General features: G+C 41.2%; 1 protein-coding gene and 1 long non-coding RNA gene across 3 annotated transcripts in view; one reads left to right on the top strand and one right to left on the bottom strand.

Moving 5' to 3' along the window:
* On the top strand, window positions 1-12,605 carry LOC309488365. The gene is made up of 3 exons (XR_014202085.1): window positions 1-2,017; window positions 2,991-10,727; window positions 11,499-12,605. It is a non-coding gene; the product is annotated as an uncharacterized lncRNA (long non-coding RNA).
* vgll4b (vestigial-like family member 4b) overlaps window positions 1-12,789 on the bottom strand; it is a 57,613-nt gene that overhangs the window by 3,950 nt on the left and 40,874 nt on the right. For both annotated transcript variants that reach the window (XM_082156548.1, XM_082156547.1), the window contains one exon: window positions 12,612-12,783. In XM_082156548.1, coding sequence (XP_082012674.1) covers window positions 12,612-12,783 — 172 coding nt within the window. The remainder of the gene's footprint in view (window positions 1-12,611; window positions 12,784-12,789) is intronic.

Below are 12,789 nucleotides of genomic sequence, written 5' to 3' on the forward strand. Positions count from 1 at the left end.
AGAAACAAAGGAGGGATTGTGAGGTGAACGACACAAACAAGCAGAGATATTAATGCATTCAGTGGGTCTGGCAAGAGTTGCACAGCTCCCGCGAGCGACGACTCCATGACAAGGGTTTGTACGGAGTCAATACTAAAGTATTCGCTTGGTGTGCAACAAATAATCTCTATTATTTTAACCCTCTGGTGCTTTTCGGTCCTTTTTGACTGAAATTGTACATTTGTTTTTTTGGAATGGAACAAAACTTGGTAAATGTTTTGGCACTTGTTATGTGGACCAAAAAAAAAAAAAAAAAAGCATGGATATGATTGGAACAGGTTAAACGGTCCTGTAAGAATAGTCACTTGACGCATTGGAAATGAATGAGAGGAAGTTCCTCTAGTGGAAGCGTGTGGTACTGCAGCCGAACAACATCTCACTGAAAGATCATTTTAGCAGATATCAGCCTCAAAATTTGAACACAACTTGTTTAAATTTTTTGGTTTTGATTTTTCTCAGTTTTAGAGGAAAATGTTTTTGAAAATATATTTTTTTCATTTAAAAATTTAAAATCGTTTTTTCATAACAAAAAAGGTAAAATTCTGTAGCCTTTTTTAAAAATTCACTTTTTAAAACTTTTTCCACTTCAGCAATAATCTGCCATGTGTCGTCTTTGAAAAGAGATCAAACTTAAATCTGTACTTTAAAGTATTCAAGATTTATGAAGTTTAAGTTGGAAAATGACGTTTCGGGTCTATGCTCAAAAAGTGAATAATCTTTATATTCAAAAATTATAAACACAGCGTAACTATAATTTAGTACTATAAAATCCCCTAAAATACAAAATATAACAATTAAATCGAACTAAAATAGTTAAAATTAAATAAATAATTTCGGTCATTTTTGACGGACACATGAAGAGCACCAGAGGGTTAAAGAAAGTTGTTTCATTTGATTGAAACCTGGTCAGGTTAGCTCAGGTCGCGATGACTCGATAACAAGGGTTTGTATGGAGTCAGCGTTGCTTATACTCCAGTATTTGCTTGGTGTGCTCAACAAATAATCATCATTATTTTAAAGAAAGTTTTGTTTCATTTGATTGAAACCCAGTCAGATTAAGAGCTTTAGTTAAATGTAGGTGTTACAGCAGCATAATCAGGACAAAACCAAATATTACACTTCAGACGACAAAAAAACATATTGCAACTGCGTATTCCAAAGATAAATTATGTAGGAAGACCAAAAAGCATTATTAGATTAGCTCAGATCGCTCGCTACTAAAGGCTCTTTCCCACTACGACCTCCTTTCCTGTTTTTCTTTTCCCCCTTCGAAAGAATAGACACACATGCAGCAAAAGCCCAAAGCGTTTTCCACCCTTCCGGAACGATCGGCCTCCTGTTGCCAACAGAGGAGGCCCAGCGAGGGGGCAAACACACCATTCAAAAGCCTTCATCTGTGCTTCACAGGAAGAGAACTTAATACCCTTCACCGGCACACAAACGCCGAACAACAGCGAGAGAAACTCTAATCAGGTATTTGAAGGAAATGCTTTCAGTGCAGAATCAGTAACCTCAGCTCGGTGACCGATAAACGCTGGGTTTCGGCGAGGCTCAGCTGTGTGGGACGCCATCCCTGAAATCGTCCGTTTCTTGGCAACGCAATTGGCAAGCGAAGCATCTGCAAGTAAATTGTTACGTCTACCGGAAATTACTGTCCTCACAATAACTGATGGAAAGCTGGAGAGGGAGATGTGTCAGAAACTACTCCCTCACAGTCCCTTCCTCAGCTAGATCAACTTCCAGTGCTAAACATGTGGGCCAGAGGACGATGAGGTGATGATGATGACAGCAGGGCTGGAGGGATACGTGTGTAATACTGCTTTACACTGTGTGTGACTGAGTAACAACAACAAACAAACAAACAACAGCGTAGCCTGAAAGTTCTGGACTCGTGTTCCACAGAAGACAGACAGGCAAACACACCAGTTTCAAGTGACTTGGTGACTATATTTATCACTGAATTTACAACTATATTGAGGTTCTGTTAGGGATGGGACGGTATGAAAATTTCATATCACGATTATAGTGACCAAAATTATCGTGATTATCAATATTATCACGGTTTTGTTAAAAAGAGATGAAAGTGTTCAAAAAGAACTGATGCTCACAGTAAAAAGTTTAATATTTGAAAATCAACAAACAACAAATAAAACAAGCAGCTCTATGCACTTTTTCAAGCAAGATTATATTCTGTGGCATTTCCTTCCTTATAATGACCGTTGTCAATAGCAACGCATTATAACACAGCGCAGATACATGTATCGCAACGGACGCGCACGCGCTCTCTCGTTTCATTCAAATACAACTTGCCGTCTTGCGTCTCCGTTCTTGGGCGATTGTTTTGTACGCTGTGCAAAATGGATTTATAAACAGGTAAGACTTAAAACATTAATCTCAATTCAATATGTCCCCGTAATTGTGTGGTAAAAAAAAAAAAAAAAAAATTCGGTGTAATAAGTGTACAATGATAAGTCTTGTTTGAACTTGTTCGTTGACTCGTTCGTGCCCAATTATTTCCCAGACGTAGTGTTTGGTAAGTTAACTTGCCTTGCGCAAGGTTCGCTATAAACAGTGGGGGATGATCACACAAAGGGACTCGGCAGATCTGAAGTGTTTCCCCCTATTGTAGTGACCATCCTCGACCATCGTTTCACTCAGGACTTTTGTAAAAGCCAAAACATGACCACACCTCAGATTTGGTCCTCTTAAAACGCTGAAAAATCTCCTGAGTACGGTCACTGCCTTTCGCCATTCCTTCTCGAATAAAAACAACAACATTGCGCGCTGCGCCTGCGTCAGACTGTTGCTGGCTGGACAGGATTTACAGTGAGTTATTAAAATCACGATAATCAAACACGGTTTTAATGATAATAAAATTTTGAACGATAATACTAACCGTCGGTACATTTTATCGTGGTTTATAGTGAAACCGGTAATCGTCCCATCCCTAGGTTCTGTATATTGTTACATATGAACTTCATAGCCTCTGACTTTACATCGCTCAGCAAATCTTTGCAGGTAAAATCGATGCGATCAGGAATTTATCTTGCTGGATTCCCCCACGTGTTCAAGCTGGACTAGGGTTGGGAATGGAGAATACTTTCCCAAAAATACTTGAGGTCAGGGATCGGATACTTGTTATAAAATAAAATAAAAAATAAAATAAAATTGAGCTACACACACACCCAGAGCGCGCTCACAGAAAAAGTGATTTTAATGTGATTTTAAAACACTCAAGCGTGAGCCGATTGGCTGTCTTCAGAGAGGAGCGTGTGTACTATAGACCTTCTGTAGCTCCGCCCCTTCTCAGCGCTGCGCTCGTTGTCTTTTGACTTCCGGTCTGTATTTTCACAGCGATTTTGCGTGTTTATTAATGAACGGCTCGTTTTAAAATCTTCCCGGTCGACTGACATTTGTTAAGTCATGTGCTTTAAACATTACAATCCTCATGATAACTTTCGTTAACTTTACATTAAGTAAATCCACTTCAAAAGCTAATTACTCCTGGACAGCAGCGCCATAGAGATATACAGAGCGACCGCAAAACCTGAAGTTCAAAGACAATATTCTAAAGATGGCGGCGCCCTCGTTTCTCTGGTCTATACTAGACAGCTCTTACAGCGACACTAAAGCACTTCTCCTCTTCGGTCCCCCTACAGGGTGGAAGCGGAATTGTCCATTACCGCTGTCGTAAATAACTTAGCCTCCCGTCGCACGCTCGCTGTTTATCCAGCACCGGCACTGGAATGAACGATGTCCACAGACAAGGTACAGTATGTTGCATGACTTTATGAAAGTATGATGTATTGTGACATCAGAAACGAATACAAACTAAATAATGACTATTGTAACGCTTGCCGTAAAGCAAGTCAGATTTGTAGTTTCTTATGTCTCATTCGAACTACAGAAATGTGACCCGATCTGGCAAACGTGCAGTGTTGTTATAGGCGATAGAGGGCTGCAGAGCGACTGCAGAAGAGCCGCTCACCGTTACGACTTGATGAACCACTGAAACCATTTTGGAAACATTTTAAGGTAAAAAACTATCTTTAGTGTTGCTTTAAAGTGACAGTAGCCTAATATTCCTGCTGCCGTTTCTATAATAACACTAATCAAACAACAAAAGACTCGTTCTTCACTGAATAACTTGTGTAACTATATTTCTAATGCATATTTTATTTAGAAAGTGCAGTTATTTTACATTTGATTACAGTTTCTGAACTTGAACACCTGAAAATCTTAAAACACTGTTTAGTTCAATCGTATCTTTCTTCGGTAATAATGCTTGAAATGTATATTAGCTAGGCTAGTTGTTTTTCTATGGTGTTTTTAAACCACAGGCAAACGCTGCTTCTTTACCCTGTTGATTTCTGTTCACGATATTCAACTACAATTGATATCTAAGGTTGTTTTTTTACCTTATCGGAATCGTAATTAGGAATCGATAAGAATCGGAATCATTAAAATTAAAACGATGCCCAACCCTAATCTGGACCATGGATTCGCCCTGTAAACTAACAGAAACATGCTAGGGTAGAGAGGGACATCTGTGATGCACACAATCACTACACTATTGACAATATTTGCCTGAGGATTTGGCTAATGTGGCCTCACCTTTTCACCATAGTACAACAATAATGTGAATCTATATCGGCTTCAAGGCATCATGTTATTAGCAGTAAGGTCAGATCTGAGAGAAAAGCCTGCTGAAAGCCTCTTCACTCAAGATCCTTTGAAAAGAAACAGCAAAGAGGCCTTTCATGAGATCTTTCAGTTCCCTGCGAGTCCTCTCTGACGGGAGCAAAATGCTCTGGCAATAATCCACCAGTGCTTTCGAGACGCTTGCTCCGAGAAAGGACATTCAGTTATTCGGGATTCTGAATAGCATGAATCTACTTTCACATGAAGCTCTTGTGTGTTTTGATGTTTTAGGCTCAATATAATAGTAAATAACGTGCTAACTTTTAGTAGTGTGACAGTAACAAGCCGTCGTATTCAGGGAGCAATCTCTGTGCCGTTGAGCTGGATGTAAAGCAACTCTATTAAAAACATCAACACTTTAACTAACTAGATTGGCGAGATCATTTCCAAGCCATTGCTCTGCCATGACAGTAGTTGACCTAAAGAGAAAACTGGGCATAGATGTTCGTTTAATTTGGTGCTCTTTGGTCACTTTTGGCGAAAAATGTGTAGTTTTTTATTTCATCGTAATGGTACAAAAGTTGGTAAAGGTTTTGGCACTTGCTGTGTGGACACAAAATGTAAGACCTTAAGACATTTTAAGACCATAAATATTGAAATTTAAGACCTACACGACGCATTAACCAGCAAATAACAAATAAAATTAGCATCAATAGGCTACGACTTTTTTGCTACTTTGAAATAACTTTCTGCTTTAATAACTTTCTGCGGCCAGCGTTTCTGGAAATGAACGAGGGTAAAACCTTTTTTAGACCTGACCAAACAAAATTTAAGACCTCGGATGAAAATCTGGCCGTTTTTAAGACGTTTTAAGGCCTTAAAGTTCAGAATTTTAGACTTTTTAAGACCCTGTGGAACCCTGTTTTATCTAGTGGAAGCGTTTGGTACTGCAGCCAAACAAAATCTCACTGAGATATCAGGCTTCTTCTTAAGATTTATGGCTTTGAATATCTTGCAGTTTTAGAGTATAAAACGTGATTTTGAAAATATATATTTCTTATAAAAAAATTCGTAAAATTCTGTTACTTCAAGTTCACTATTTTAAACTTTTTCACTTCAGCAATAATCTGCCAATTGTCGTCTTTTTTAAAAAGAGATCAAGTTTCAGTCTGTGCTCTAAAGCATTCAAGATTTATGACAGTTTAAATGTTTAGGTATATACATAAAAAGTGAATAAATGGATTATAAATACAGCGTAAATATAATTTAGTAAAAAAAAAAAAACAATACCCTAAACCACTAAATAAAAAACATGATCAAGCTAAAATATAGTACATTCATTTCATTGACCAAAAATAAATACATTTCGGTCAATTGTTGTCCGACACACGCAGAGCACCAGAGGGTTAAGTTAACAGCATGATGCTTTGTCTAACAGTTCCCCTACAAAACACACACAAGTAAGCGGATCTACGCACTGAAACCGTACGCAGGACGAATAAGGAAGGCAGTCTGATCCAAACATTACAGAAGTGATGTGAAGAACTCTACAAGACTCACTTTAGTCACAGATGCAGGCCAATAAAACTAGGGACATTTTCTCATAATAGCATTTCATAGCCGTGCGGCAAAACCTCACGATTCCACCACGGATCTTGGCAGGAAGATTTCTCTCTTATTTCTCCTTTAAGTCACTGGACCATCGCCCACAAAGATACAGGAAACATCTGGGAGAAATCAAGACGAGGAAAGCAGAACCACAGGATACAGTCAGAGCTGTGGAGACGGTTCTTCAGTCGTTTCAGACGCACTGCTCAATATCAGCCATAGTTCTAGCATTCTTATAACAAATCATTAGAAATGTGCTGTAAAACATCAGCCAAAGAGCTTTATTAATAGCGTGAGCCGTTAAACTAGTGTTACATTTATATTTTTTAGTGAATACATCGACTTCCCATTTGTAAATGTTAAATGTGGTTACTGAAGCTACTAAAGCATGTTGGCACGGTGATTATTTTTGGCGCAGGTTTTAAAAGGAGCCTCCAAAAAGGTAAATGGCAGTTTCAGAGTTTGGATCCGTAACACACACACACACACACACACACACACACACACACACACACACACACACACACACACACACACACACACACACACACACACAAACACAAACACACACACACACACACACACACACACACACACAGTGCGTAATCAGTTAAAAACCGTTCGGCAAACTTGCTTTGACAAATTATAATCCAAACGCAAATGAGCCACTCGTGTGTTTGTTTATATATATAAAAGTTAGCAGAAAAACATTATTTTATAAACCCTGACCACACTGGCACTGCCTTTTCATGACTCCGTTTGGCTGGCTTTGAATGCATGAGAAATACGCAGTTTCCAAGTTCCCAGCAGGAACACACAGGCTGCTGTGGATTATTCCCAACTCCAGGAGAACATATGAAATCATATGAAATCAGATGGCAGTCTTTACTCGCTTCCTATAGACCTTATGCACCAGAGAAACGAGGTCGTTTCGAAACGAGGTCGTTTCGAAACGAGGGCAATATTCATCTTTAGAATATTGTCTTTGAACTTCTGGTTTTGCGGTCGCTCTGTATATCTCTATGGCGCTGCTGTCCAGGAGTAATTCGCTTTTGAAGTGGATTTACTTAATGTAAAGTTAACGAAAGTTATCATGAGGACTGTAATGTTTAAAGCAGATGACTTAACAAATATCAGTCGACCGGGAAGATTTCAAAACGAGCCGTTCATTAATAAACACGCAAAATCGCTGTGAAAATACAGACCGGAAGGCAAAAGACAACGAGTGCAGCGCTGAGAAGGGGCGGAGCTACAGAAGGGCTATAGGGGAGATTTAGGTCAAACATTGAAAGTATGGACTACTAATGATAGCATTCTGATCTACACTGCCTAAAAAGACCATTTGATAACTTTTAAGTCTTGTTTTCAGGCTCTACTAGAACAGGTTTTCCTGCTTGAATGTTGATTATTTTCCTCATATTCTCCATTGTTGCGGCTCCTCTCTTCCCAGTCTGTCAGTAACGCTCTGTTTACTTCCTGTCTCTATGAAGCCCCTCCTCCTGAAAAGCACACTGTGCTCTGATTGGTCGGCTGGAGCAGTGTGTTGTGATTGGTCGAGCGCTTCGAGTGTGTTTGGGAAATGTCCCGCCCCTTACCATAACCACCAGTTTAACACACTACTAACTAACTCAACCAGGCCCCGCCCCTTTATTCTGCGCATGAATTATTCAAATGAGGAAGAAACTCAAGACTACACTGGAGGCGTTTCAGGCATTTCACAGACACTGATATAGAGAAGAACTCCCTTTTTCATCTTCAAACAGCAAAACTACACACTAAACAGACGGAAAATAGCACAATAGTTCCTTATCTCTTTAAACGACGTCGATTTGACTGTGTTTATGTTTAACTTGTGCTCAAATTTAACAGTACGAGTTGTTTTAAACTTCAACTAATAGATTTATGCTCAAACAGCAACACTACACACTAAACACAGATGGAAAACAGCAGAATAGGTCCTATTCTCTTTAAGCCTTCCTTTAAAGATGTCACTTTCAGTCATTTAGACGTCAACAGGAACAGTGAGCTTTATTCAGCATTGGGGCGTCTCCAGTGGGACAAGCTTCCAGAACGCAGTGGGCCGACCGGATAACAGGCCCTTTGTTTTCATGGAAGCAGTGAAAATGAGAAAATGGCCCCCACCCCGACACAGGCCCACTCGACGACAATATGTCTCCCGGAGTCTCCCGTTTTATTAGCCTAGGAGTTTTCACTGGCAGCACTGCATATGAAGAGTCGTATCTCTGTGTTTTAAACTGTTTAGTCTGGCACGAACAGAGAGGACCAGACCTTAAACACACGCGTAGACAAACTCCTTACAAAGCCTACAGATCAAAAACAAGCATAACATGAAACAACTCTAAACACTCGTGGACAACGACGCATCATTACTACAACACAAATGCTTAAAATAACTTTACAACTCTGGACAAAAGCTTATGGTGAGTAGAAACACAGGAAGAGTGATTTTCCTTCCCAGCCCCCACTCCTTCATTCCCTTCTATAGAGAAGCGGGATCATGGAAACCTGAGCTGCTTCAGTCTGGGGTGTCCGGTTTCTCCCGCACACTCACCACGAAAAGAACGGCTCATTCACATCCATTCTGATCAAAATCACATCAATATGGAGGAACACTGAGCAAAATGAACAATTCAATCCTCAGTGCAAATATAAACGTATTCCTACTCTTGGAAAAACAAGGAAAAAATGTTTGCAGAAAGTGTCATGAAAGTTTAAGTTCAGGGTCTAAGAAAAAAAAAACAACACAAACCGAAGTCTTTTGTTTCACAAACACTTCAGCTTGAACCTTTTGCACAACTCGAATTTCTGAAGTCAAATTAAATTACATAAAATACGCTTTAAATAATTTATTTTCTAATCAGAATTATATTGTAAATTTGGTTTGCTAAAGATTAATTATCAAATAGTTCACTAGATAATAAAGTCTAGAAACTCTCACATAATCCAAACCACTTGCACTTCCACAAAACAAAAAACTCTTCATCTGAATACACTGAACAAGAGCACTTTCTGTACATCAGCGAGCAAACGCAGCGTGAGGCCGTGAACGGGATCTTGTCAGTCACTTCATGCGGGACACCAGGTAGGCTTGGGCGATGTCTATCAATCTGGCATCAGACGATGTCTACAGCGAATGTACAGTGACGTGACATCACTGCCAGATCCAAACTGTGCTCCTGCGCTATGACTGGTGCTGAGCCAAAGACGGACGTACTCAGCGCTCGTCATATCTCACAACTATTCAGTGTTTCCACATAATGCTTATTTTAGGTTTCAGACATTTAAATACATATAATTTATAGCAACACAATACATTTATAGTTTGTAAAATACACAATGTTTGGTGTCTATGGAAGCAGGAATAACAAATCCATCCAAATATATTTGCCGACGTGTTTTATTCATATCAGATACACAGTGAAAGTAACAATAAAATTTACTCTATTCTTCTCCCAGTTCACCGGCCTCTTTCACACTTCAATTGCCTGTTCTGAACCCGAGTTCGACTGCTCCCCTCCCCCGATGGACTGTGTTCACATTATATTATTTGTATCTGAACCGCGGTACGCTTGCATCATCAAGCTGCAGCTGGCGCTTAATCGTGTTGCTTGGTAACCGCTATGAATGAAAATGTCAGCATTTTTATGTTTTCCAGTTGCGTTTTTATGTGTTCGTCAGCCCTACATCTAACAAGGTTTCAGTTTCTTCTGATGACCAAAGTAAACCCTTTCCGCTCATCTTGAAAGTGACGCGTGTGCGACTGACGATCACATTATAGGTCATCAATAGCGGTTCACTTCTGCGATTTGGTACGATTGAGTTCATATCAGCAGCAAACCGTACTGGAGTTCACATGAACCGCACCCCAGACCACCCTTTCTAAGCGGACTCGAGTGCGGTTTGCGGGTGCGCACCCGAGTGCGGAAGACAGCGTTCACATCGCGTTCACATCATCCAAACCAACCGAACTCTGACGTCATTCCAACCCGGGTGCGCACCAAAAGTGCTAGTGTGAAAGCGCCCTTACTTTCATGTATTTCAGGAGGAACTGATGAATTCACGTGCTGTAATAAATCCCACAGAAAGCAATCTTTGAACTGTGGCCCAAACAAACATCTCACGTTACAGACCAAGATCATAACATCGTGATGTCTGTCACTCATCGCGATGAAAAAACCAAGTCTTTTAGTTAACGAAGAGGAAAGGCATTGTTGAGAAGGTGCAAGATGAGGACGCGGATCAAATAGTGTTTGTGTGTCAGAGTGAGAGCATTACAAGAGTAAATATATATAGTTGAAGTTTAAAACAACTCGTGCAGTTCAATATGAGCACAAGAAGCTAAACAAACACAATGTCATAGTGACATTGTTTAAAGAGAATAGGCCCTATAGTGCTGTTTACCATCATCTGTGTTTAGTGTTGCTGTTACCCCTTTTCCACCAACAAGAACCGGATGCTGGTTCAGAGCTAGAGCTATTGCCAGTTCGGAGTTGGTTCGACTGACGAGCTTACTAAGAACCGGTTTGCGTTTCCACCGGCCAGAGAGCCACAACAGAGCTATATCTTACGTCACTGCATACGTATCATGTTGCCCAGCAACGCGCGTGCGGCAGCGCCAAACACAAACACAAACACACCAGACTTGTTCGAGATGCATCGGCTTCTCGCAGAACGATCAGCACATGAAATCAAAGCACTGCGAAAGCGATCAAAAAGCACAAGGAGTCGTATGATCTCCAAACACTCCCGCAGCTCTGATCGGTCCACGCTGCTCCGATGCATCTCGAACAAGGCATCAACAATAATAGACGTTGCGTTACTATGGATGCTCATGGGTTTGCGAAAATAAATCGGCATCCAAACACGGCGAATCCAACGCGTTCGTGCAGCTCGCCGTAACTTACATAGACGGACATTATAATTGAGCTGCTATTAGCTCGACTAGCTGCTATTTAAAAATGGCGGTCACAAGTTTCTCTTCAGTCTTGTTGGCCACGGTAACCCCGCCCCCAGCCTCTGACGCAAGCGGTTCTTTCTTGGCTCCGATCTAGACCCTGCAATGATTTGGTGCTACTTAAGAACCAGTTTTACTGGTTCGGAGCTGGTGCTTTGGCGGTGGAAAAACAAAGAACCGATTTGAAACTAGGCTCTGGCTCCGAACCAGCACCAGCTCTGCCTTGGTGGGAAAGGGGTATGTGTGATCATGAAAAAGCTCCAGTTCTTCTCTATATCAGTGTCAGTGTTTCTGAACTCCTGAAACACCTCCGAGTTTCTTCCGGGAACGAACATGTCACAATATTCCTCATTTAAATAATTAATACACAGAATAAAGGGGCGGGGCCTGGCTGAGTTAGTTAGTAGTGTGCTAAACTGGTGGTTATGGTAAGGGGCGGGACATTTCCCAAACACACTCGAAGCGCTCAACCAATCACAACACACTGCTGCAGCCGATCAATCAGAGCACAGTGTGCTTTTTCAGAAGGAGGGGCTTCATAGAGACAGGAACTTAACAGTGTTACTGACAGACTGGGAAGAGAGGAGATGCAACAATGGAGAATATGAGGAAATAATCAACATTCAAGCAGGAAAACCTGTTCTAGTAGAGCCTGAAAACATTGCCATGCTAATTAGCACTTTAATCTCTGAGCTTCTGTTGTTCTCACCGGCTCTTGCACTCGGATCCTAATTTACAGGACAAATTGGTGGTCATAAATCAGTGCGCTGCTCTGCCCAGCACCAGTGTGGCTTCTCTCTTCTGAACAGCAGCTCTCGTGTCCCAGAATGCCGCTCTTCCAAACGGGTCTGGAATGTGGAGAATGTTGAGCTCTGCCATGAGGGCTCGGCCAGCACTACACACAGCCCATGTGCTCGTGCTCCACTGCGAGCTCGGGAATCCCAGGAATCCCAGGCCTTCAGCACATTCCCAAGCATTCCCGAAGCTCTTTCTGCAGGAACACTGCCCTAACTTAAAGGGATAGTTCACCCAAAAATTAAAATTAGCCCATGATTTATGGACTTCAAAACAGAAACAGCCATTCACTGCCATTATAAAGCTTGGAAGAGCAGGACATTTTTTATAGGCTATAACTCTGATTGTGTTCGTCTGAAAGAAGAAAGTCATATACAGCTAGGATGACTTGAGGGAGAATAAATCATGGGCCAATTTTAATTTATGGGTGAACTATCCCTTTAAGCTGGTTTCTAAAAACGACCAACCAGATTTCCACGTAGGTGGAACACCCACACACAAACACGCACAAGAAGCATCCAAATTGAGACGTGAAATTATCGGTTCCACTTACAACTGTGCGGCGAACAGCCGGCTCATCTTGCAGTCGATGTCCTGGTCCGGTTGGTCTGCGCTGTGTTTCCTCTTGCTGGGGCTGATGGGAGGAGGACCGGTCCGGTGATTGCTGACCGCAGAGGACAGGGACATGGACTGCATTCTGGACTCGCCTCTCAGAGCAGCCTCACCTGCAA

This window comes from Leuciscus leuciscus (genome assembly GCF_965113295.1).
Source record: "Leuciscus leuciscus genome assembly, chromosome: 23".
Classification (NCBI taxonomy): Eukaryota; Metazoa; Chordata; class Actinopteri; order Cypriniformes; family Leuciscidae; genus Leuciscus; species Leuciscus leuciscus.